The sequence below is a fragment of the Candoia aspera genome, chromosome 9 (assembly GCF_035149785.1).
Source record: "Candoia aspera isolate rCanAsp1 chromosome 9, rCanAsp1.hap2, whole genome shotgun sequence".
Lineage (NCBI taxonomy): Eukaryota > Metazoa > Chordata > Lepidosauria > Squamata > Boidae > Candoia > Candoia aspera.
Window position 1 is genome coordinate 24,675,321 of NC_086161.1, and position 27,124 is coordinate 24,702,444.

Here is a 27,124-nt window from a genome sequence, read left to right on the forward strand (position 1 = left end):
GTAGAAAAATTCTTAGGGTTCAGAACGATTTCGGGCAGCCTTGTGTTATGATGAAAAGTCCTCAGTCAGCAGAAGGCCCCATGCTTAACAAGAAATTTACTATTTGCGCTTCTCCAAGCCGACTATTTCTTCCTGTATCCTCATGTTTGTAGTTTAATGTGCAACCTGGAAGACGATTAGTGCCATTTTCTGACGTTATAGAACTCACGCCTCTGTGTAGAAATTAGCTCCTATTTGCCCGAGTTTCATTTTCTTCAACGGAGCCCTCTAACAATTCAGCCACGCTGGACTCCTAATTCCCAGCCATATCGCAGAAACTAAAATAAGCTAATTGGTGGCCAGCTTGAGAACTGGAGAGAACAACTTGACATATTGCATTAAGTCATAATTAACCTCAGTAAGTTGAATCAGGTAGAGCTGCCTGGGCTCACAGAACACTCTAAGCCATAAACTGTAGTTTATAAGCCACCATGTCCAAATTTACCCAACACATAAAGGCAAAACTGAACAAATCACCTTATGGTTTAGTGTAATGCGTGGAAGGCATACAACCAGGACTCAGTTCAAAACTTTAGAGAAGCCTAATTTCCCAAGGGATGGCATTTAAATATTGCACTGCTAGATAAGGTGTTCAATAGAGCAGTTGATAATATATTTTATTATTATTATTGATTATTGATTTATTTATTACCCCACCTTTATTATTTTTATAAATAACTCAAGGTGGCAAACATACCTAATCCTCCTTCCTCCTCTTTTCCCTACAACAACAACCCTGTGAGGTGGGTTGGGCTGAGAGAGAGGGACTGGCCCAAGGTCACCCAGCCGGCTTTCATGCCTAAGGTGGGACTAGAACTCACAGCCTCCTGGTTTCTAGCCCGTTGCCTTAACCACTAGACCAAACTGGCTCATATAGTTGCTCATCTATATCTCAGAGGGGAAGGTCGTAACATATATTAAGCTGGATCTTCAAGTAACTCATTCAAAGGCCTTTCTGCATCTCTTCCTTGCTAATTTATTCCATCGTAACATACTTCCACCAAAAGCAGCAAAGGCCCCTCCCTCCTTCCCCCCCACCCACACATCCATCCCTCCCCTGCCTGCCATCCCCTCCCTCCCTCCCTCCCTCCCTCCCACCCACCCACACTAAATTAGCAAGGAAGAGCCTCTGAATGAGCTACTTGAAGATCCAACTTAATATGTGTTACAACCTTTGTCTTCGAGATACTGTACATATCCCCTTCCTTCCTCCCTCCCTCCCTTCCAGCCATCCCCTTCCTTCCTTCCTTCCTTCCTTCCTTCCTTCCTTCCTTCCTTCCATCCATCCATCCATCCATCCATCCATCCATCCTTCCATCCCCTTTCTGCCTGCCTGCCTGCCAGCCAGCCAACCCCCCTATCTGTTCATTCTGCAGCACAACTCAAGATCTGTTCAGCTGCTGGCCCTCACCTGCCAGCCAGTCACATCCTCGCTAGCAGAAGGCCTTCTTCAGTGATGACATCTACCATACAACTGCACCAGCACAGCAACCTGTATAAACTCAAAGACAAGCAGACATTCCTAGGCATGGAAATACGCTCTCCCCACCTTCCAAAAACAAGGCACTGTCTTGATAAAAGAAGCAGTCACAGCTGTAGATCTACACGGGAGAAAAACGCCCTTCAAATTCTTGCCACCTGTGGGTCCCAGAAGAGAACTTGGGGCTCCCAGGATGGGAAGAGGAACAGATGGAGGAGGAGATGATAAAGTTCTCTGTATAAACTGAAGATACGTAACAATGATTAAAAGATTAAGAGAAGCTTTGGTTTATTTTGAGGAAGGATAAATTCTAAATAAGTTTGCTTGGATGGATTTTTGGTGACGAAGATGAATGCTTTGCCCAGGATGTTATTCTCACTTTAGGTTATATTGATATTAATAATGGAAGTATCCTTAGTAGTAACAAGATATTTTTTTGTTCGATAAAAACGTAAGATGAAGATATTATTTGTCATTTATAATGGATTTATAAGAATGTGAAGAAATACTGGGATTAGATATGTAGTTTAGTATTGAGAATTTTTAACTGAATAAGACTAAGAGATGTTTTGGAGGAGTTTCCTCTCTGAGGTAGGATAAATTCTTATTACCGTAGTTGATATGGATTTTGGTGATTCAGATGAATGCCCAGGATGTTCTTTTTATTTTAGACCATACTAACATCGATAATGGAAGTATTATTTAGGTAGTATTCGAAAGATTTTTTTTAAGATATATAACGTGAAGGCATTTTTTGTCTTTTAAGAATGTTAAGAATTACTGGGAAAAGGTATGTACTGCAATTTTAAATGTTTTTAAGATGAATGTATAATATCCACTGTAAGTTTGAGGAATATTTAGTTTGAAAGAATAGTTTGGATCTTGTTTCTCTTATAATAAGCGTAAGATTTTTTTTACGGACAGTGGTGGAAGGTATTATTCGGGGAACACTGGAAGATTAATTCAGTGGATTTGGCAGAGATGGCGAAACCGACGATAGGGATGAAAGGTAATATTTAGTTTAAATCTGCTTCTGGTAGAGAATTGCTTTTGGGCATTTTGTTTGTAACGGAAAAAAACGAAGTTTTATTTCTGGATTTTGATCATTAGGTTGAAATGGATTATAGAAATAATGTTTATTATAGTTGAAATTGGACTAAGACTGATGTGTTCTTTATATATATCTTTGTTGTAAAGGGTCGGAAGTCATCCTTTTTGTATCTTTTCCTATTTACTCCTGCACTTTTTAGTTTCTCTCTTTTTTCTTTAGTTTTCTTTCAATCTTTTTCCACCTTTCCATGTTTTATCTTTACTTTGAAAATGCAATAAAGTTACTATAAAAAAAATTATTGCCATCAGTGGATTAAAATTTGGAGACATGTTATGTTACCTCCTTGGCGGCTGCTTCAAGTTGTCTCTTTCTAAGCAAGATCCTCCCAGAGAAGATTTATTGAGAAGAACCGGATGACCGCATAACCAAGATTAATTCATCAGAAAATTTTGTTCCATATTTATTTTGGACTCCTCAAAAAATGTTTAAAAAATGTCAGATGCCAGATTTCTTGGGTTGGTGTTCCAAAAAAATTGAGAATTCCCTAGGATTTGGTCATGTCCCCTTATGGCTTTTTTTTTGGCTTCAGATCCTTTTTTTTTTTTAATCCATTCAATTGTGTCCAATCCTCAAAGACTGCTTGGACAAGTGCCTGCAGTTTTCTTGGCAAGGCTTTTCACAAGTGGTTTGCCATTGCCTGCTTCCTAGGGCTGAGAGGGAGGGACTGGCCCAAGGTGACCCAGCTGGCTTTGTGCCTAAAGCGGGACTAGAACTCAGGGTCTCCTGGTTTCTAGCCTGGTGCCTTCACCACTACATCAAACTGGCTCTCTCAGGCCATTACATATGTAATATAAGCCTGTGAAAAAAGACACAGCAATTAATGATGTTAACGTGATGAATTACGCTGCAGAAATATAGAACTGAGCATCTTATGAAGAATACTAGCTCTACTGAGGCTGAGGTTCAGCAAAGAGAATTATCCTACGTCGGTGGAAAGAAATTTATACAGATCCAACCAATGTGCTCTTTATCAATCTTGAAAGGTCTGTATGTATGTAAAATGAGAAGATGGAGCAATGTGTTTTCATACAGTCTAGATAAAACAATGGGCCAAAGGAATGATCTAGACCAGCGTTCCTCAACCTTGGCGACTCTAAGCTGTGTGGACTTCAACTCCCAGAATTCCCCAGCCAGCTTTGGTGGCTGGGGAATTCTGGGAGTTGAAGTCCACACAGCTTAGAGTCGCCAAGGTCGAGGAACCCTGGTCCAGAACTATATTAATATTATATGGGTCTTTTTATCTTTAATTGTAGTTCATTTGAATCATTATTTGAATCATTATTTCATTCAAATCATTTGAATCATTCTTATGTATGAATGCTTTTAACTGTATTATCACTGTGGGAATTTTTTGTTTATTATATTTTGGTGGTTGTACTTTATAAAGGGACAAAGTCTTGCAACTTCCAGCAATGAACGACTTCTCTAGAGGCGATCTGTGTCTAAGTTAACTGAGGAGACCTCTTGAGTTCCTCTCTTGATGTCTCCCCATGACCCAGCCAGATGTTGTCTCTTCTCCTGCAGCTGGGTCGTCTGCATCTTCCCCTGCCTGGGGGCAGATGGCCACAGCTTTGTGTGTCTCCACAACTCATGCAGACTCACCACTTGCCGAGAATTTCAGGTAAGAGGAGTTCCTTCAGGGGCTTTCTGGAGCTGCTCTGCCGGAAAAAGCTGTTCATCACAAACTCCTAGGAAGAAGAAAGAGAACTTGATTGCAAGGACATTGGAGGCAGGTGTACAACCTGTTGGCTGCAAACACATACACAACCACACGCAACATTTTCTTCAGGCACTGAGGTCTACAGTCTGCGGTGATATTGTGGGTGGGGGGGATAACCTCACTTTGTTCCACTCCTTGTGGTCTTCTTTCCCCACCCCCATAGTGGAGACAGTAATACATGGGGGCTAAACCTATCAGAACTTGATGCATCTATTTTACTACTTTAAAACAGAGTGGAGAATTGTGCTGCCATTATTCAGCAGTTTGCGGCCAAGTTCCAGTGCCATGATTTTGGCTGGGTACGGGGTCTCCATTCTAGGCAGGATTCACTACGGTCAGCCCTTTGAGGTAGACCAGACTAGGAATCCAAAGCCATGCAGGTTAATCCTACTTTTATTACAAGGTGATGGTAACAGAACCTTGCAAGTCTGCATGCGCTTCCCCCTTCCTCCCTTTCTCTTTGTGAGAACTAGGGAGAGTCAAGTCTGAGATGCTTTTTTCAAATTACACTTCTACCCTAGACTCAGGTTTCTTTTATCTGGCCATTTGTCTTGGTTGTGGCTCTTCCTCTTGCTCTTCAAGGTGATTCCTTCTTCCTTTTACGACCACTAGCCAGCAACCACGTTTCCCCACAATTCAGGACAGGGGTGTCTGTGGGCGCCCATGTGCCTCACAAAACTCAAGATGGCAGCCACAACTGCACAACTGAAGCCCCTGCCCCTTCAGAGTGTGCACCACACATGCAAGACTGAAGGGCACCAGAATACACACATAACAAAGGCAGGGCTTCAATCATGCCATCACGGTTGCATCATGATGTTTCCAGTGCGCACCCTTGCACAGATGCCGCTGAGTCAGGGGTGAATGTCAGAGCCCCCGCCCCCTCCATACCTGCAAAGAGAAGGGCTGAGCAAGATCGATCCGGGCATAGCCCAGTCCTCGACAAGCTGCTTGGCAGAGTCTCCACACGGTGGCCCAGAGTCCAATAGTCTGGGTGGGGTTCTGGGAAACAGAACAAGCAATCCGGACATCAGTTGTGGCCACCATTGTGACTTTTCTGACCCCCTCCCTGTGGACACCCCTGGTTGCGGCTGAAGGTCATTTGCTTGGCTTCAGTTTGGAACCTGGACCAGACAAGGGCAGCAGAATTAGGCGGAAACCTCCGGAGGCTGGGCCATTACAGGCTGCAGGTGGGAGATCAGAATTTTTAAATTGTATTTGTTGCAATCCCAAGTAAGATCTAGGACAATGGGGGACATTTCTAGGCCAGCCTGCTTCCTAGCCAGTCCATTTTCCTACCTGCAGCTACTTGTCGTTATGCTTCTTAGGAAAGCCTTAAAAATGAGCTTCTCCTGCCTGAAAGGGCTATGGAGCTAAGTCACCCATCATCCTGAACCTGGGAGAGAAAAGCTCCATTCGAGGATGGCGGAAGCTCTGCAGAATGGCCTCATCTTGGCCTCCAGCAAGCTATCTCTACCTCTCTCTTTTGACTGGTTCCCACTCAGATAAAACAAAAGAGGATTCCCTTCACACATGAGCTGCAAATACAGACAACACAACAAGCAACAGGGGTGCCCGGAATGAATTAAACTGAATAAATTTAATTTCTATTCATTTCTATTTCTAGACCCTCCATCCACTGCTCCCTTCTGAGGTCACCTGCATATACAACATTAAGATAACAGCATCCCTCAGGCCAGGCTTCTCCAGATGTGTTGGAAGAGGGACCTGCAGAATTCCCAATTCTACCACATCTGAAAGATGCTGCATTATGAAGGATGGCGATAAACAGATATAGTCCTTCCTTCTCCAAATGCTGTAGTTATGTAGCTTGAAGGGGACCAGATCTACAGAACAAGGAAGTATTACCGGGCTAGTGGGGAGACACACACCAAGCTTTGTAGAAATGTGAACAGCAACAACAAATATTAAGGGGAAGAGAAAAGTCTAACACCCAGTGTCGGGGGTAGGCTAAAAAGGAAAATGCTGGAACTTTTCTAACAGAGCTGGCAGTGGATCCTACACTGATCAGCCCTAGATGACCTCCAAGTTCCCTTCCAACCGTAGGATTCTTGGATCCTCCCCGTCAACGTTTTCTTGCAGCAGCCCCATTTTTTTAAAGCATGAAAAGCATTTGCAGGGCCCTTTGGCCACAGCTGTTCTTACCTCCCACCCCCTTTGAATGCAGTCAGGAGTTCCCTCATAGGAGATGCCAACGGGCACTATCATGACGTCCGGGACGGTGCCAGCGTGATAAGCGTTGAGCACCAGGCTCAGCCATGCTCGACTGGAGGGGGAGAGCTGCTGTAACCCAGAACAGACCTCTTCCAAGAAGATCAGCAGGGGCTGCTTGCTCAGGAGTAGTTCTTCAACGTACTGTTGGAGAGACAGGGAAACCATCTACAGCAAGACCACCCTTTCCCACGTGACCGATTCATTGGCTCAAACCTTTATATGCAGCTTATGCTCAGCATCATGCAGTGATTGAAATAAGGAGGCTGGTAGCACCTTTTCAGACTAACCAATTTGATTAAAGGTTATCACAATGGTTTTTAATAAACCTTTGTCAGTTTGAAAAAGGGCTATCAGAGTCCTCCTTAAAGATCTGGAGTTCTCGATACGCCTACGGCTCAGGCAATGTTCATGGAGCTCTCGATGCTTTGATGAAGTCAGCTACAGCTCACCAAAGCTTCTGCCTTTTAGTAAGATGGGTTAGTTGGAAAAGCTCTCCTGATTTTGGGATACCACAGACTAACATGGCTCTCCTCCTACAGGGTGGTGATTAAGGTGTTGACCTATGAGATTCGGGTTCAAGTTCCGGCTCAACTCCAAAGCCCCCTGGGTGACTTTGGGCAATCCTTCCCCCTCAACCCACCTTACTCCACAGGGTTGTTCTTGCTATGGGGATAAAATAGGAGGAGACTTTGACCCTCCAGAGCAGGGTTTCTCAACCCTGGCAACTGGAAGACGTGTGGACTTCAATTCCCAGAACTCCCCAGCCACCCATGCTGGCTGGGGAATTCTGGGAGTTGAAGTCCACACGTCTTCCAGTTGCCAAGGTTGCAAAACCCTGCTCCAGAGAAACAGCCAATATAATAAATCTACAAGCCCACTTTATCAGACACGATTATTGCAGGCAGATTAGATGAAACTGCCCACCTGCCCATCAAACAATATAAAGAGTGAAAAAAAAATCCTGGAAACAATCAAATGCAAAATGATCAAAGGATTTCTAACACTTGGATGTAGACTGAACCACAAGGGGCCATTCATAACATCTGAAAGTGACAACATCTTCCTTTGTGTATCTTTAGAAGAAAGGAAACAGCAACCTCAATTAAGCCCTTCAATGAAGGGAAAGCTCAGCAGCTCTTTTTTCTATTCCTCCTTCCCTTCTTTTCAAAAAAATCATCTTTGAAGATAAGATCAGAGGCGGGAGGAGGTCTGAAGATGGCTTCCAGAGAGTGCAGCAGGCTCTCACTGACCGCTGTTTGTTCTTCCTCATGACCAGGAAAACTTGAAAAACACATTGCGGGTTGTTCAAACTGCTAGAGAACTTGCACCGTTCTTGACTGGCCTGATTTCTGCAGGTTCACTTGGAATGTTGAACATGGGATTTTAATTCTGGAAGTGTGTATGGAATAGATATGCTTCTCCCAGCTTCTTCCCCCAAACAGGCCCAACAAGGGGAGGGGGAGTATTCTTTCAAAGACTGCATCTGGAGAAGGTCTACAGAAGAAGGCAAGATCTTTTCCTTTCAGAGTTGAATAGCAGTCGGGGAAGGCTTCTGGGCTCAGAATCTTGCCTGAGCCACCAGTTAAGCACCGCGCTGCCAATCTAGCCGAGAGCCAGCTAGAAACAATCTGCCACTGGAAGTCCCCTTTCAAAGTTGAATAGCAGTCCCATCATCATCATCGTGAACAGAATGCCGTTCTCTCCATCTCCCCATAAGAACTGAAGGAGAAGGTTCTTCTCCAATTTGGAAGGAGCAAAAAAACCAGGCAGGGAATGACATAACCAAGGTCCATAAAATAATAAACTGTTTGCAAACACTGATTGAGAAAAACCTTCCCTCCAGGACTGTCAGCTCAACATTCTTCTTCATGTGGCTTATTCTTCACCTAAAATTTGCATTTTTAGTTGCAAATTAAAAGTTGCAGTTGCAAGAAGAAATAAGAACCACAGAGAGATGCCCACAAGTTAAAGAGGGAAACGGAACCAAGGATCTACACATCAGGACCAGAGAGCCACATTCTACAGCCAATCCCCAATGATCAGCAGCTGGAGGCAAAGCATCGGGGCACAGCCATCTCCGTCTTTCTCTGCTCATGAGTGCCCAGGGATAGATACCTGGCCAGCGAGAAGGACCTTTTGTCTGATCCCATGTTCTCACCATCTTTGGAAACAAGCCTTCACACCTGGTCAGGAAAACGAGGAGAAGTGACAATCCCACCAAACATCCTGTCACCAACCAAATGACCTGCTTCTCTCAAGCTCCCATCTGAGCGTGGCCACGTGTCTGGAGCACGGCTGTTGAAAGCCGAGCTGAGTGAAGCGCTCCCTCTGCGCTCCCTCTAAGCAGTTTGGCAGAGGGGGCAAACTCTACTGCCACGGTTTGCAGGTGCCAAATGTCTGTTTCTGGTTGAGGCAGGGGTTTCAATCTTCTCTCCAGCTGAAAAAAAGCAAAACCAACAAACGCTGGCCTGGCAAAAGCTGCCAGTTGCTTGCACACTCATTGAATCTGGTCCAAGCACCAACCTCTCTCTCTCTCCCTGGATTGCTCCTAGCATTACCAATCAAAAGGAACTGGACAGCTGTTCTGTCTTTGCCACCTTAATCCATTTTTGGTGGAAAGAAAAGAGTTCTATGAAGTGGCAGGAAGAACACCGGGGACATCCCTTAATACTAGGAGGGAGGGAAGAAGGAAAGGAATGGAGGAAGGGGAAGGATGGATGGATGGAAGGGGGGAAGTGGAAGGGGAGGGGGAGGGGGAGGGGGAAAAGGAGGGAAGGGCAGGGAGGAGAAGGGGAAGGGGAAGGGAGGAAGGAAGGAAATCCAGATGCAGAAAGAATAATTTCAGCTTACAAGGAACACAGATAGATATAATTATACCATACGGTGAACCATCCACATTGGAAAACATACAAAACAATTGCAAAGAAATCTTTTTTGAATAACAAGCAGGAGGTCTCCAGGCTTGAGCTACAAACAAAAGATTACCTTCAGCAGGATTTGTGACGTTCTTCCTTTACAATAAAATCACTTAACGGCAACAATGTAAGGAACTATTAAAACTACGATGCTTGGAATAGCTATATGGAACTGGCTGCGTTTGGCTGGCTTGCTGTCAGCAACCCGTACAAATCCTTCCAGTCCCCCTCCCCCACCCTCATTTATTTATTAAAAATATATTTTGGAGCTGCCTGGCAGCCCAGATAAGCCTCCCCAATCCACGCAGGGCTCTCCTGCTGGATCTAGGCAGGTCACGTTCTCCTAAAACGAGTCCTGCCCCTAAAGAGTCTCCATGTCTTCAAGCAATGGTGTCTGCATCGAAGGCAACGTGCATGCCTTAGGCATGTTAAAAGACATTAGGCATCATTTATCAGGAGCAGACGCAGGATCTTAGCAAGCGAAGAGATCAGCAGAAGGCAAAATGTGGACTTCAACACCCTCTTGGGCACAGGCCACGATCCCTGGAACCTCTGAAATTCCCAAGGTGGGCAGAGGCAGCTGCAGGGAGGGATCCAAGGCAGATACCCCAAACAGCCACCGTTCTTCTCTGCCACGGCTGCGGTTCTCCTTCAGCAGCGAAGAGGGCCAGCTCGTCTTTCTCCATCGCCATCTCAATGTTTGCATCGAGGGGATAATGAGAACTCCCCATGGTCAGCCCCTCTGGAGAGCCGGGTCAGAGGGGATCAGGGATCTCGCAAGGTCGTTTCAAAAAAATAAAGGGCCTCCACCCCGGTGTGGGCCACTGGGCAACTTCGGGCTGCTCACGCTCTTTCAACTGGTCTACCGCACAAGGCCATCGCAAGGAAAACGTGGATTCTTCCACACAAGCCTCTTCAAACTCCTCAAAGCGAACTTTACACTCACTGTGTAAAACGTAGGCAGAATGCAAGGCTGCACATTTGGGGATTGCGGTGGACAGACCTGGAAACTGAGGACTACCTGACGGGCGCTCTCACAAAATGGCTGGTCGCAAAACCTCCCCCTCCGCCAAGGCAGGCGGTCAGGCCCCCCCAGCCCCACAAGATGGTCCTGACGGCAAGTCCTTGTTCAGCCAAACTGCTGGGCTGAAGCCAGCCAGCATTTTTATGTTTGGTTTATTCAATTATTGCATTTTATTTTATTCAGTTATTTTATTCTATTTTACTTTACTTTATTTTATGTCAGCCAGTGGGGCAGAGGCATTTACACGCATTAAGGTAATGCTGGAGCCCGGGCCTTTGGTTGCAGAATATTCATTTGTTGAAAAGATGCAAAGGTTATTGTAAGCAGCTTTTAGATTTGCAGTTTGCCTCTCCTTCGAGAGCTCCAGATGGTGCCTGTGCTCTCCAGCCCACTCTTTTCCCCAGCGACAACCCTGCAGTGCAGTTGGCTGAGAGTGATGGGCTGATCATCACATGAAGAGGCAACCCAGCAGGATCCTCCAGGTTCAGAATGATCACATGAAGAGGCAACCCAACGGAATGTGCTTCTCCAGGTGATCATTCTGAACCTAGAGGATCCCGCTGGGTTGCCTGCGGACACTTCCCATTACATTGGATGAGGTCTCTGCTTTCTTGCATGTTTAATCTGAAGAAGCGCTAATTGGAATAGCCAATTTAACCCAAGGATTAAAGAAGAAGCAGTTACGTTCACAAGCCTCCAGCCAAATGTCTGAAGTCACTTCAAACTGCCTGGACAAGCCCTTCCTTTGGGGAGCTCCTCCTGGGTCATTCCATAATTAGCAGCAAAGACCCCAACCCAGCTCGCCCCCAGCCGTTCACGTTTCCCTGTCCTGAAAGATAGAACGCTCAACTCACTGCAGCCACCACAGCTCTGGCGAGGGCACCTTCCTCACTGCCCCTTCTCTGCCCCACTCCCTGGGGCAGGAACACCCCTCCCAGAGAGGCCAGCAGGGCCCTGGATGGGGAGGAATAAGAAAGCGGTTAGTTCACACTGAGACAAACAGCGGCTGGCCTTGCACACATTCGGAAATGCAGGGAGACCTTTGCTCCACAGGGCAGGATTCTACCTCTTTTGGCACGCTGAAGTAGGAAAGCCATTTTCCCCCCCAAATATGGAGAAATACAGTTTCAAACGTAAAGGTCAGGGATATATTGCCTGAGAGGAAGGAAACTCTGATCAGGGCTTCAGCTCAGGGGCTCAGAACTAAGAGAAAATGCGCAAAAATAAATACAAGCATGCATTTAAGCCTGCATTTGTACGTCAGTCTGCAGGCTCTCCTCAAGTTAGAGCAGTGTTTCTCAACCAAGCATGGCTGGCTGGGGAATTCTGGGAGTTGAAGTCCACATATCTTCAAGTTGCCAAGGTTGAGAAACACTGAAGTAGAGAATTAAGAAAGCCTTCGTTGCAAATTGTGCATTTCCTAATAGGGTAACTCAAGACCCCCAAACTTCTCCAGATGGGAAGCCACATTCCCCACGTTCCTTGTGGGCAGAACACATCCCGCAAATTATTAAAACGCTGCTATTTCTTTTAATAACACTTGTGAAATTGGATTTATTAGAAACAAATGGCACTCAGCATCGGCAGAAGTGGTAAAAGCTTTTTCCAAGACAGAGCCTCCTACACAAATTGCAAAAAAAGGAGAAAGGTAAAAGGAAGGGAAGGGAGGACTCCGCAGGAAATGAAGTGACTGGCAAACCAGGAGTTGGGAGGGGGAAAATATCCGAAGCAGAGAAGCCTTACTTAGAAACGTTAGTTTTGCGAGAGGCTTTCAACAGCATCCTCTCCTCCTTCGTCTTGACAAATGCTACAGTCCTCACTTCCGTATACTGTACATTCACATTTCAGGCACCCCACGCACTGAGGAACAGTGTTTAATGTCACTTAGTGAGTTTATGGCTAAAATTAGATCTGAACCATGGACACCCTGACTTTCATTTTAACTACTGCCCCACGTGGAATCCTAATTCATCCTGCCCTGGGTTTGCATGGGACAACGGGGTGGATTATATTTTTGGATAATAAACCGGAACAAGGGAAAGCTTCACCAACTATATTAGTCTGAGTTTCCCCCAAATAGTTGCTTGTTAAATGGGCAATGAGCATCTTGGAGAAATGTGTGAAAAAGCATCCTCAAGGTGCAAGTCCAATTTATAATTGACCAGCATGTCAGATTAATATATCATTTATTTTCTCTTTTTTCTTTTTCTTTATCATGCACAAACAGTAATAAGTAACCATATAGTGGAGACCTTAGTATTAAATAATCAGCTTAAGACAGAATTTTAATAAATTCTGTCAATTTAATTTAATTAATTTAATTAATTTTGTCAAATTAATTTAACAAATAATTTGATGTACATTGCAGTTGTTTATTAACACTATACGTTAAATAACCTTAACTTTATAAATCTTAAACGACCTTATGTTCATGAACGCCGACATTTCAAATCATAGTTGACACTGAAATAAATCCCTTCCTTTTCTCTATCTTTAAAGGTTCAAGTTATCTAAACATTAATGTGTTACTCTCTAGTCCAGTGTTTCTCAACCTTGGCAACTTTAAGATGTCTGGACTTCAACTCCCAGAATTCCCCAGCCATCAAAGTAATATAATGTATTACTTCGGTCTTATAATATAATGCAACAGATTTTTTTAAAAGATTAAAATATTTTCCAATATGTTGAATCTACCTGCAAGTTGGAGTGAAGGTTTTGTTCTCCCAAGCCACTCTAGGCATAGATATGCCCTGGGAGATGAACAGGAGAGGAAGCCACAGCCCATCAAGTTGAGATTTGTGAGTTGAAAGAAAAACCATTGGGGTATTAGCCTGGTGATAGGGGAAAAATATAGAGATTAAGTTCCAGCAAGAGGGAATATTTTCCTTCCTCCCTCCCTCCCTCAAATTTGTACTACCGCCCATCTCCCCGCAAAGAGGGACTCTGGGCAGAATAACATGGGGATGCGCTCCCAAAGGGGTATATGAGGAAGAACTATCTCAGTCCTCTGAAGATGAGCGGTTCCTAAGCTTTGTCGCAAGCATTATGGCTCCCAAAGAGTTGGAGAGGGGAAGGATGTGTGTGTCAGAGAGCTCACTTAGCAAAATATAGCTTTTCCTTGGGTGCTAAGGAAATACATTCCATCATAAGCAAAGCGAAATATGAGATATAGCATGCTGGCTTTGGAATTCTGGGAATTGAAGTCCATGCCTCTTAAAGTTGCCAAGTTTGCAAAACACTGCTCTAAAGGATCAAAACAAATCCAAAGACCTGCAACAATTCCACTTATTAGGTCCACCGATTAGGTGGGGGCTGAAAAACCACAGTAGAGCAGTGTTTCTCAACCTGGGCAACTTTAAGATTTGTGGACTTCAACTCCCAAATTCCCCAGCCAGTATTTAACCTTTGTGGAGTCCCTGGTGCTCTCTGAGCTGGGTTGTTTGCATGCAGATGTTTCATTACCTGACTAGGTAACATCATCAGTGCTGGTGAGTGTGGGGTTTGCTCCCTGCACAGGGATTAACACCGGACAAACAATCAAGCAGGAAACAATGCCCCAGTCAGGCTGGGCACTAGGGTTGGTGCATTAGGGTTTGTGAAGGGCAAGTTGCCATTTCAGATCTTCCATCAGCCAAGTGAACCTTCCCCAGATGATGCTGTCCAGATGTTTCAGACACCATATCCATTAATCCTGAACACTGGCCACACTGAGCAGTGGGGGTGGAAACCCAAGTCCAAAATAACTGGAGGGCATCAGAGAGGGAAAGACAACCTCAGAAGAAATGTCCAGATTACACCCAAATCTATATGACAAACATTGAAATAGAAGATGCGGCAAATCAAAGGTTGTTCTTGTTATTATTTATTGAATATGTATACTACCGGAGCAAACCCCATGCTCACTGGCACTGATGATGTTACCTAGTCAGGTAATGCAACAACTGCAAGCAAATAACCAAGTTCAAAGAGCACCAAGGACTCCACGAAGGTTAAATGTTCAACATTTAAAGGATGCCCCTTTGGATGATGCCGAAAGGTCGATGTTTTCATCACCCAGAAGCCTTGCCTAGCCGACTGCACATCTCCCCAATGATCCATGTCTTCCCCCAAACCACTCCAATTGGAAAGACCAGCTCTCAGGAAGACCTACTCTCTTACCACCTCTCCTGCTCTGCGCACCATCTCCAGCTGCCCTTTGTGGACTATCACTCTGAGGAACATCTGGTTCAGGAATTTTAGCAGAACCCAATGACAGAACCTAAAGGAAGAAAAGGTGTTAAGGGCCAGAGAATCAGAACACTTTGCTCAGCAATGGTGTGCAAGCTTCATTAGCAGCTTCTAAAGGGGCTTGCTGGGGTTGAGCATAAGCTCCATAGTCAGGGAGAGATGGGTATTCTATGATCACCTTGCTGGATAGGTTCTCTTCCAACCTAAGAAGGTAAATCAATGACGCTTTGCATATTGTGGTCTCACTTTGGTAGCATCACCTGCTTTGGGACTTGATAAAACCATGGCTGACCTGAAGCTGAGGATCTGGGATCAGAAGATCCAAAAGGACACAGCCAAAATCTCCTGTCCCTTTTGTAGCACAATAGCATCTCCTCCCTGGACCGTCCCCAGATATTTCTTTAACATCTTATATGTTCCACACAGATCACTCTTTACTTTGGCCCAAATTGGGTGCTCCCTGTTAGGGCAATAGGCTGTAGATCTATAAGCCTCCCATATGAAAGCTGAACTTGCTTCGGTTGAGACTTGGAGGCAGAATCTGTCTCAACGTGTGCTGTTAAAATGTACACCCAATGGCGATCAAGCTTAATACGCCCAACTGTCGATAATTCTAATTGCTATTGTGACCAGGAGGCTGTTATCTCCTGGTCTTCAGAAACCTCTAAGAAGGTTGCAGATTTTTTAACGATAGCTATAGCTGTTAGAAAACATCTGGTTCCTCCTCCACACTATTAACTGTTAGCTGCTAAACGCTTTAGGATTTTCTTGCAATTAAAAAAATTGCTTTTATGGACACTGTACTGTATACTAGTCTTTTATTATGTTTGGTCTTGGAGTATAAATAAATTTTGATTGAAATGACCTGAAATTAACTGAGCATTCTCTTCCTTACACACAGGCACACTTGCAATGTTGATTCCCCACCCCTGTTGCTGTCCCCCAGCCTGTTTCCTCAACTGGGGTCATAGCAAGAGACTCATCAGACTCCTCAGCTCTTTTTCAAATTAATTGCATGCACAAAACCTCCGTGCTTTTCCTATTAATTCCTAAGGTGTGTTAATTTGAAGATGATGAAAGGCAGAGACGTAGTAACAACCCTCTCGGTCTCTTTGGTTCTTATCTTCAAGCTTTGAAGGCATTTCTTGAAGGAAGTCTTCTATGATTAGCAGCCATCTACACTCATAATAAGCCACTGTGTGGGTCTGTCCATTCATGGTTTGTCTCTGCAAATTTATCCCCCTCCCCACCAAAGACATCATGGGTTTACAATTAAAAGTGACACTGGGCTTCGCGCTAAGCAAAAGAATAAACCAGGTTATGACTGAGCATGGCCTTGCAGAATAAAGTGATGTTAGCAAAGGGGAAGATAAGCCTTAGAAATTTATTAAGCAATTTGTGTGGCTCCTAAGGGTCTGGCGTACAAATCTATGCTCAGGGAAGATCAGGATAAAATCCTTAAAATTTCAAAATCATTTTAAAAAAATCTAAAAGGTTCCTAAGATATGGGGAAGAGGGGCAGGGGGCTTGTCTCAATTCAAATGGTGTTTTGTTATGAGAGATAGACCCTGCCATGGAAAATGGAAAATTGACTGTTAAAGTGAAGGCTTACCCATCATCAGACCTTCAAAAAGAGGTGTCCTGTTGAAGACCTGATGACACTGGGTAGACAAGAAGCAGTGCTAGGTAAGGGGTCTGCAAAGGGGTCAAAAAAGTCAAGATGGCAGCTACAGCCATGCAATCAAAGCCCCACCTCTTTTTATGTGCGTTGTACAGGACACAACCAAGATGCAACACCTGTCATTTGCATCCTGAATTTTAAGATTAAAATTAATATGTTTAATTCTAATATTGCCAAGACTCTCTAACAGCACAGTGAGATTTCCTTCCAAATTAAAGACAATCAGTGGAAAGTAGTTGCCTAAAAATATTCCTATATACCATTCCTTTCAACTTCCTACATCCACAGCCCATTTTTCCAGTTTGGCTACCTCTAAAAAGAAGAATTCCATCAAAATATGGAGCCACTGCCTCTTTTCCATCTCTCACTGGGGCAGTTCTGCACTGTTATCAAAGGATTCATAACAAGCTATTTCTCTCCACCGTGAAAGGAAGCATTAAAGACCCCCTCTGGCACCATGAAGGGATCCAGTGTTAATTGCTGGCTAACAGACTAATAAATTATATCCTAGGTATCATTCCAAAATCATTTTACATAATCACAAGGTCTCTTAAAGAAAAATAAAGGCAGAAGAAGGATTAATTCCCCAGCAGTGAAGCCGGGCTGTCCTGTTGCTATAATGCTTGATGACAGGAGGCGAAGGAGGGCACATTTAATTAAAAGTCTTCAATAAACTGTGTATTTGCTTGCTTTCTTTGTATCGTTTTTACAGCAACCTCTGGCAAAATTAGCTTTGATCACGGCTGAACCTTTGGATGCTTGACATGAACTAAAAAAATTAGGACTGCTAAAAAACCCCCCATAACTATCTTCTCTCATTGATTTTCAAAGCTCAGGAGTTACCCACATGGTTTTTCACACAGCCAGGCCGGCAAAACCCACTGACTTACAGAACCAACACCCCCTTATTACCTAGCAAGCTCGGTTAGCGTTAACCTCCATTTCCTTTTTATTGCTTAGCACTGTCTCCAAACCAAGCCTGTTTGGCCTGTCTGTTCCAAAATGGGCTAAGCATGACGGCTGGCCATGGCCCTGGTGCTGAAGCCTAGGAGTGTTTATTATTTATTTATTGCATTTTTGACAAAGTACTCTTAGGCCTCTACGCCTACAAAGATCAGAATAGCACAAGCCAGGGTATTCCCTGCGACACTCTATGGAAGCAAAAGTTGGACTTTGAAGGAGCAGGACGGGAAGAGTATTGACGCCTTTGAACTTTGGTGTTGGAGAAGACTCCTGAGAAGACCGTGGACAGCCAAGGAAACAAACTGATGGACCATCAAACAGTCAACCCAGAGGTCTCACTCGAGGCAGCAATGACCAGGTTCTAATTATCTATTTCAGACACATTATGCAAAGACTCTGGAAAAGGCTTTAACGCTGGGAAAGGGGAAGGAAAGAGAAGAGGACGACCAGCAGCAAGGTGGAGGGACTCAGTTACAGTGGCAATGGGGGCACCACTGGAAGACCTGAAGGACCAGGTTGGGGAGAGATCATCCTGGACAGGGTCTATCTACATGGTTGCTAAGGGTCAACACTGACTTGATGGCACTCAATCAATCAATCAACTCTCAGGCCATGTCAATTCAGAAAATCTAAGTGGCTTATAAGTTAGCAAAAATACACAACATGAACAGTAACTGTCCTATCATCAATTACTGCAAACACAGTTCAATCAATCCCCAATATAATTTTCATAAAACCATAATAAGTAGCCTCAAAGTCAACCCAGATCCTTAATCTTAAAACCCCTAAAACTTTATCTGCAATCACTGCATGGGCAAAGCAGTGATTGCAGATAAATTCTCTTTAAAGGCCTCCAAGCACTGCTATCAAAGTTCTGCCATGCACATCCTGGGACGCTCCTGGGCATCTCTCACACAATGGGACAGACCCCTTAGGAGCTGCCCCCATTTTTCCCAACTCACAAGACTCCATGGACTGAACACGGAAAGGAAGCTATGAAAAGCATTCCTATGAGATTTGGGGCCAGGGCTGGACAGTGCTCCAGGAATCTCTTCTGGTTGTGAAAAGTCAGAAAGAAATACACTGTGGTTAAATATCCTCCAGAGCAGCTTTTCTCAACCTTGGCAACTTTACGATGACGCCCATACGCCTTAAAGTTGCCAAGGTTGAGAAAAGCTGCTCCAGAGGCATTGAATAGCAACCCAGAGATCTACTCAAAATCTGAAGGTCCTCAAGCTGGAAATGGCCCTGGACACCTTCTAGGAGAACGTGATAGAAAGACCTCTCCATCATCTGGACCTCCTTTGGATTGCCAGAGAAGGTGCATGAAATGTGAAAGTGTGAAAGCAGCGAGCTGGTGTGGGCTAAAAGTGAGAAAAGCACAGCTGCCCCTCTTTCTATTTCAAACCCAGTTCCAATACTGGCACCCCTCAACTTGCCCAAAGACAGGCAAGGCCAGGATGTGAACCTACCTCAAGAAGAACGGGGAGAGGGAGGCTTGTATCTGGTGGAGGATTCTCTGGATCTCTTTCATCCACTGTTCTGCAGACAGGCTGGTCCCTGGAGCATCTCCTGCGCCTTTTGGAGACGCAACATCTTGCACTCTGGTTGGAAGAGGGAAAAAAAGAGGGTGGGGAGAGGATGAAAACATCTTCGCAAGGCATCCGGGAATGCTCCAGAGCCAATTCTGCGAGCATTCATGTTATAACAGGTTTGTTGTTGATGTTTATTCGTTCAGTCGCTTCCGACTGTAGTCTTGCTGCAGTTGCCATATATAAAATCAATTTTCCCTAAGTCTTTTGTGCTTGGTTATCCATAAGTCCCAATAAAAAAGCTCTGGTTTCATCTTAAGAGTAAAGAAAAAAGAGAATAAAAAGTGTACAGAAAAAAAAGAAAAGAAAGAAAAAGAAAAGAATAAGAGAAAGAAAAAAGAAATATTTAAAGAAGTAGCTTCTGAACTTCATCACAAGTTGTTGTTGTTTATTCGTTTAGTCGCTTCCGACTCTTCGTGACTTCATGGACCAGCCCACGCCAGAGCTTCCTGTCGGTCGTCAACATCCCCAGCTCCCCCAGGGATGAGTCCGTCACCTCCAGAATATCATCCATCCATCTTGCCCTTGGTCGGCCCCTCTTCCTTTTGCCCTCCACTCTCCCTAGCATCAGCATCTTCTCCACGGTGTCCTGTCTTCTCATTATGTGGCCAAAGTATTTCAGTTTTGCTTTAATATCATTCCCTCAAGTGAGCAGTCTGGCTTTATTTCCTGGAGTATGTTATGACAGGTACAACCACAAATAAACGCTTGCATTTTTTCTTATAATACTGATCAATGCCAGGGTCACAAAATCAGCACAAGAGGGATGCCTAACCACATCTGTCCTATCTTAGAGCGAAGAACCATGCTGAGACGGTATCTTGGTCTCTAGTGTTTAATGAACTACTCTAGCAGACAAAAAATCCTGCCAAGCTGAAAGACCGTGGGAAACCCACACAGATAAATCCAAAACTCAAGGCAGGTCTGCTCTGAGTTTCTTTGAAGGAAGATTCAAAGCCTCTAAACTACACATGCATTTTCCCCCTGGAGAGCGGCCCCCTCCTGCTCACCGTCAGCATGCATGACACTCTGCTAAGCCCAAAGATCAGTTCATTTTAAGTAGCCAGGCCTTGGAGATACCAGGCTTCAAAAATCCTCTGGAAAGGCAAAGATGGTATTTTCAGTGGCACTTGGGTGTGTGTGTGTGTGCGTGTGTATGTATGTATATACAGGTAGTCCTCGTTTAGCGACTACCTCATACAGAGACAGTTCAGTTACGATGGCAATGAAAAAGTAATTTTGTGACCAATCCTTGCATTTACAACCTTCGCAAAAAAAGCTGAAGTCAGGTTGTAAACCTGGTGTTTCGCTTAGCACCTGCTTCACTTAACGACCAAGTTGCCAGTCCCAACTGTGGTCGCTAAACGAGGATGACCTGTATACATATACATATACAGGTACATCTATCTGCCTCACTGTAGGAAGTGCAGCTACCTTCCTGCCTGAAGACACTTGCTGCAAAAAGGGGGCCCCTCTGAGCATTAAAGCCTTCAGCGCAAGAATGCCGCTTGTCCTGGATAATGCTTATGTATTTTGTAATACATATTGGATTTCTAAGGCCACGAAAGGAAAAGTTCAAAGCAATGGACAGAGTGAAATCATCATAAAACAGGCAAATATAAAACCAAATGCATAAATGGAGAGAAAAATAAAAATAGGGTTCCATCTACCCATTATTCACCAATTGCCATGGCATAGATGCAAATCCATGTTCCGTGTGCAATAATATTTTAAAAATATTATTAAAATGTTAGGATAGCTAAAGGAAGGTCCCTTCAAGTCAAGCTTGATTTCTGGGGACCTCCTAGACCAGACCAACTTGTCTGGTTGGCAGCACAGAAGAGATTTGACACTGCCCCTGTTGGGGAATTTTTTTTTTTTTAATTTTTCAGTCTAGCTCGCAGCCCATAGATTTCCTAGTGGTCTCCAATCCAAACTACTAACCAAGTCAGATTCTGTTTAGCTGTTCTGAGATTAGCCAAACTCATCTTGGCTGCCACATCCTTGGACAGAATGCAAAGCAGAGTAGCAAAGAGCCAGATTTTGATCATCAAAAGGGTAAAAGCTCAAAAGCGAAGGAGCCCTCCTTTAATTCCAAAACAAAGTGAGCAAAATTAATAAATGAGGTGCACAGCTGAATCCCTTGTGAAAATAGGATGCCCCCCGTAGCTTCTTTTTTGCCCTTTTGAACATGCTGCAAACGGGAAGGTCAGATGGGAAGATCTTTTCTGGACTTTTTTTTTTACATAAAGGGTTGCAAAGGGTAAGATGTTCAGCGCGGCAATTTAGAAACATAAAATATTTGTGTTTTTGAAAATCCCACTATCTGGACTTGAAAAAAATACATCATGGAATTCTTTTGAATTTGCTCCAGTCGCTTAGAATGTTGAAAAACACGTGAAAACATGTCAAACATGTGAAAAACATTTTCAACATTTAAAAAACATTTTTTCCAGAAAAGGCAAAGTCTCTCCCCAAGGGATGCATGGTCTTACAAAACAGATGGCGATAACTCCATAAGATACATGTTATTTTACCAATAAATCTTTCTAAACCTAGAGATGGCTTTATTATAGCCAGCGGTCAATTAACATGATTCCCCCACCCCATTTTTTTAGTTAAAAAAAAAACATCCAAGCAGAAGGCAGCAAAAAATAAAAAATGAGGTTTAATTATTTTTTTGCTGGTAAAAACAAACAAACAAACAGGGGATTTCAGCAACTTCGCCTTCACAAACTCTGTTTGCAACAAGCCAGCCTGTAACTTCTCCATTACAGGCCGGCTCCAGGGTTCAAGCGGCCAGCCTGACAATCCAGGACTCTTCCCCAGGAACTTTGGATGCAGATGAAACAGCCCGGCAGCAAAGCAAGATCTGGAAATAGCTTAAAAGACAGGTGTGCTTGCGTGTGTGCGTGTAAAGCATATCACCTGAAGATCTGCACCCACAACAACCAACATTTTCATCTGCTTGGGACTTTTAGGGGCAAAATGGCTGCCTTAAGTCAAAATGGGTGCCTTTCACATGTTTGTGAAAATGTTTTTCACGTGTTTTTCAACATTCTAAGTGACTGGAGCAAATTCAAAAGAATTCCATGATGTAATTTTTTTCAAGTCCAGATAGTGGGATTGTTAAAAACACAAATGAAACACTCCCCTCAAAAGCCCTGCCCAGTCTGGTGACATCCTAAAACTCTCAGGAAATGCACCCTCCAGGCCAAAAAAGTGACCCAGCCACCCGCCCACCTTTCCTTCCACCCTCTCTCCCTTCCACCCTCCCTTTCTTCCCTCCCTCCCTTCCTCCCCCCTCCCTTCCTCCCCTCCCCCCTCCCTCCTCTTCCTCCCCCCTCCCCCTTCCCCCTTCTTTCCTCCCTCCCCTCCCTCTTTTCCTTTCTTCCTGAATGCACTGATACGGCTGCCCATCTCAGATGTGTGCCTCTGCGTGCTGACAATCAAAACAGAACGAAAACACAACCCATCATTACATTTTGGAGCAATAAGGGGCGGTACTCTAAGAATAAGCGGGTTCCGATGCCAACAGGACATCGGCAGCAGAAGGAGCCTATCCTTACAGCACATGGCCCGGTGATGTGACTTCACACAAACCCCTCCCTGGGATGCTGTTTCACTGGTCCCAAAGGAAAGTTCTCCGCGCAAACGCACTCAGCCACCATCCCCCAAATCACCAGGCAGACACTGTTTCAGGTTTGGGTTGTTGTTTTTTTGTCCCGTATTTTAACATTTATATTTGAGTTTTATTGGTGTTTCTGTATTTCAAATTCTGTACCTGTGTTTTATGGGTCTGAAGCTGTAAATAAATTCAATTCAAGCACAATGCAGTATGCACAGAGGTACTGAGATCAAGCAAGGGAAGATCGGAAACAGCAGCTCCAATCTGCTGTTGGAGATATATGGACACTAGCCTGTGTACAGATGTGTTACACACCTACCAAGCAAAGGGTCTGAAGGTGAGGAGCAATGCTGGAAAGGGTCAGGATGGGCAAACAACTTCCTGGTTAGGTGAACTGAACAAAGGAAGGCTGTGCTGACCGCTTAAAGACTACAGGTGGTCCTCACTTAACAACCATTCATTTAGTGACAGTTCAGACTTATAACAATGCTGAAACAACTGACTTATGATCGGTCCTCACACTTACGACCATTGCAGCATCCCCATGATCACACAATCACGATTTGGGTGCTTGGCAACCGGTTCACATTTATGACCGTCACAGCATCCCGTGGTCATGTGATTGCCATTTTCCACCTTCCAGGCCAGCTTCTGGCAAACAAAATCAATGGGGAAGCCTCATGATTCACTTAACGCCCACGGTGATTCGCTTAACAGCTGCCCCCAAAAAGTCTGTAAAATTGGTCATTCACTTAATGACTGCTTCGCTTAGCAACCGAAATCCTGGTCTCAGTTGTGGTCATTAGGCGAGGACTACCTGTAACCAATTTTACTATATTGTATATAAGCCAGAAGTAGGCAACTGAGACACCTCCCTTGGTGGCCATCAGCCACCTGTCCCACCCAACTTTTTCTAAAATATTATTTTAAGTCTAAGAAATGAATCTGATGTCCAAAGCACGAGCCTCCAGCGTTATGCCGCTTTGCAGAAATGCCTCTGGAGCTCCTAAGGATGCCACTTCTGGCCAATGTCTCCTGTGGCACCCTTCTGCGAATGTGCTAACCACATGATCTCCAAAATGTGTTCCTGGGCCCCAAAGGTTGCCTATTCCTGCCGTAACGTTTCAAGAATCACATCTACTTCACTAAATCAAAGGTACAAAGTCCCATAAGAGAGACATTTTAAGTTCATAGAGCAGTGTTCTTCAAACTTGGCAGCTTTAAGAGGTGTGGACTTGAACTCCCAGAATTCCCCAGCCAGCCATGCTGGCTGAGGAATTCTGGGAATTGAAGTCCACACCTCTTAAAGTTGCCAAGTTTGAAGAACACTATCATGGAGCATCCAGAAATAAGCAGATTTGCCCGTCCTGAAGAACTGCACGAAAGGATGCCGGATGGCCCCTTGTTACACCTTGCAAGTCTCTTGAACTCCCGAGCAGGTTGATCAAAGAGCAAAGGGCAGAACTTCCTGCCTTCTTTCGATGCATGCTCAGGAATGCACGGGGCAGACCCCAACGCTGAGGAAACAGCAGCTTCTTTTCTAACGGGGAAGATCACACGCTGGCGCTTTAAGGGGCATCAAGCAGAGGGGTATGGCAGAGATACGCCAAACATCAGAAAGGGACAGAGAGACGTCCATCTCAGAAATCTGGCGGGGGGATGATCCAATGAAACTGAACAGCAAGATAAAAGAGATCCCTTTTCTCAAAGTAAGCATTAGCCTGAACGATGCACTGGCATTCTGGACTGCTGGAAGCTGAGTTAGATGAATTCTCAGGGGATTAACAGTAAATTAATAATTAATTTACTATTATTAATATACAAATATAAATTATTAATTTATAATTAATAAATTAATAATTCAAACTTTTTTCCCTTGTGCCATTGCTCTGTTGAACTCCTAATTTTATTATATTTATTGTATTATGTATTATCGTGCTTTATAGTTTTATATTTTTATTTATGTTTGATTGTAAACCGCCCAGAGTCCCTTTTGGGAGATGGGCGGCGATAAATTTGATTAATAAATAAATAAATTAATGTAGCATGATATAACGATTGACAATGTATGGTAAGACCTGACTGCTAAGATGTGACCAGTAATGCTCTGTTAAATGTGAACTTATGTTAGACAACAGATGCCGTATACTGTCCCTGAATTCTCCCTTTAAATATGAGTGTGTGTTAGTTAATAGCCGCAGTATTATTTCCTTGATTTTTCTTTCTTTGATTGTATAGTTTTAGTAAAAAACATTATTACTTTACTATTGTTTATTTTTGATGTTGTGTAAATATATTGAGGGCTCTTCCACAGAAGTCAAATTCCTTGTATGTCCAATCATACTTGGCCAATGAAGCATCCCATCCCATCCCATCCCATCCCATCCCTGTAGCTGCTACTCTGAAGGCGGAATACGTCTTTCTGCGCTGGGGGGCACCGTGCTGCAGAAACAACGGTCCGGTTCTGCTCAAAAGCAGCCGACCCGCCAACTGGAGGGACAGACCTTGTAGAGAAGAGACATGTTATGGCTAAGATGGCAAAACATCTGAAGGAGCATCTTTTCCGAGTCACAAATTTTATTAAGCTTGTGAAAGCTTATGTCTTTTCATAAAATTTGTGACTCGGAAAAGGTGCTCCTTCTGATTTTTTTCTGAGAAACAGGCAGATCACCTAGGTCAGTGTTCTTCAAACTTGGCAACTTTGAGACTTGTGAACTTCAACTCCCAGAATAGCTGGGGAATTCTGGGAGTTGAAGTCCACACCTCTTAAAGTTCCCACAGCTGAAAAACACTGACCTGGATGGAATTCTGGTTTGTTGGAGTTCAGCTTTCTCATGGCCCCAAGTTTTCAAAACCCAGCACTAGATTAACCCAATGCACGTGGATGCTTATTTATGGGGGATGCGGGAAGGAGGTGTCTTGAAAGCCAGCCTCCCTGCCCTCTAAACGTCAGGGAAATAAGGTGGCCCGCCAGGGATCAATCAGCATAAACCTGGGTGTGAAAAGTTTTAACTGATGCCCCAAGAAGTTTTTTAACTGCAGCTGAAATTTGGCTTGGAAATGTGCATTTTAGCTGCATGTCCCTTGCAGGTCAAATGCTGGTTATCAAGAGGGCTCTTTTCCTTATCCTTCAGGTAAGCGTATTGTTTGTCTGTTTCCTAAAGCTGTGCCAATACACTGAAACAAACCAAAAACATCTCCTTCGCTTCTCAAAAAGGCATAATTATTTTTTTTAAAAGCAGCCGCTAGTTTAATGACATGGCAGGTTGAGTTCATCTGTTGAACAGGGTCACCCTACACCTTCCCTAATCAAAAAAATAAAGAGTAAATAAGTCCTGAGTCAACCTTGACTTCTGGCAGCTATATGGACATCTCCACATTGTTTTTCCGGCAATCATATGGTAGCAGTTTGCTACTTTTTCAAGTTTCTAGCCTGGCCAACTGGCCAACTGCAACCCTGTTGTTTTTTGGCATCAGCCTACATTACTGGATTCTGCCACCAGCCAGAAGGACAAGGACGCAGATATTAGCCGACAGGTCCTTAGCACCAGCCATATGCCAAACTGACTATCTGAGACGTACTGTAGATTGGTCCTGAAATGAGCAGAATGACCGCCTGCTCCAGAAGATTTGCTTTCCAAAAAATAATAACCACCCCTCAAATGGCTTCATCAGCCTGGTCAGGAAGTAAAACAGATTGTTTTGGTGTTTCACAGAACATTCTGCCCCCTAAATAGTGATTTTAGCAGATCTTTCCGACTGAATCTAGCACTTCTGTACACATGCTACAGGACGTGTACTGCCTCAAGCCTCAGCTTTCTCCCATAGATAGGAAATACATGCAACTTCCAGGGCAGAGAGAGTGTGCGCACTGTTTGCACCACAAAATCAGTCAGTCAGTCAGTCTCTCTCTCTGAAAGAAGGAATCCCAGCTCCATAATCCAGGCCACTTGGCGCTTAGAAATCTCTCGTCTCACGAAGGATGAAAGGGGTCTGCTACAATCATGCTGCACAACGCACATTCTAACGTTGAGCACACCATTGGATGCAGAGCACGCTCAGTCATGAAAGCACGGCAGAGCTGGCTCTCACCGATAACCCTGGAGGGACTGCTAAACTGCTAGCAAGCCACCCCTTCCAACTCAAGGATCCCACAGCGGAAAGCCTGTTTGAAAGTAAGGAACAGGTCCACCCAATGAGATCAGGGACAGGAGGGTTGCTAGAAGCCTTCTCCATCGAGGGAAATCGGTCGGTCTCTCTCCTACCTGGGATATCTGGACCATCCCCTTCGGATTATGTTTGGGAAGAGCTGTGCAAAGGTAGCTTTTCGGGAGAGCATTTTGGGAAGATCCCACAATCCCTGAAGGGTGGTGCGCTGGGTTGGTTAGAACGTAATGTATGCTTTTGATTTGGTTAACTTTAACACTGCTTGGGTCAATGGGTTATACGCCATCCAAATCCACAGAGCAGCGTTATCAACCAGAGTGAATGAAATAGACAGGTCAATGG

General features: G+C 44.3%; 1 protein-coding gene across 1 annotated transcript in view; it reads right to left on the reverse strand.

Moving 5' to 3' along the window:
• Positions 1-27,124, reverse strand: part of GPAT2 (glycerol-3-phosphate acyltransferase 2, mitochondrial) — a 73,801-nt gene that overhangs the window by 40,221 nt on the left and 6,456 nt on the right. Inside the window, exons 4-10 of the mRNA XM_063311203.1 lie at positions 18,868-18,999; positions 14,683-14,782; positions 13,219-13,355; positions 11,379-11,478; positions 6,517-6,726; positions 5,242-5,352; positions 4,233-4,318 (exon numbers count right to left, since the gene is read on the reverse strand). Of these exons, the coding sequence (XP_063167273.1) occupies positions 4,233-4,318; positions 5,242-5,352; positions 6,517-6,726; positions 11,379-11,478; positions 13,219-13,355; positions 14,683-14,782; positions 18,868-18,999 (876 nt within the window). The remainder of the gene's footprint in view (positions 1-4,232; positions 4,319-5,241; positions 5,353-6,516; positions 6,727-11,378; positions 11,479-13,218; positions 13,356-14,682; positions 14,783-18,867; positions 19,000-27,124) is intronic.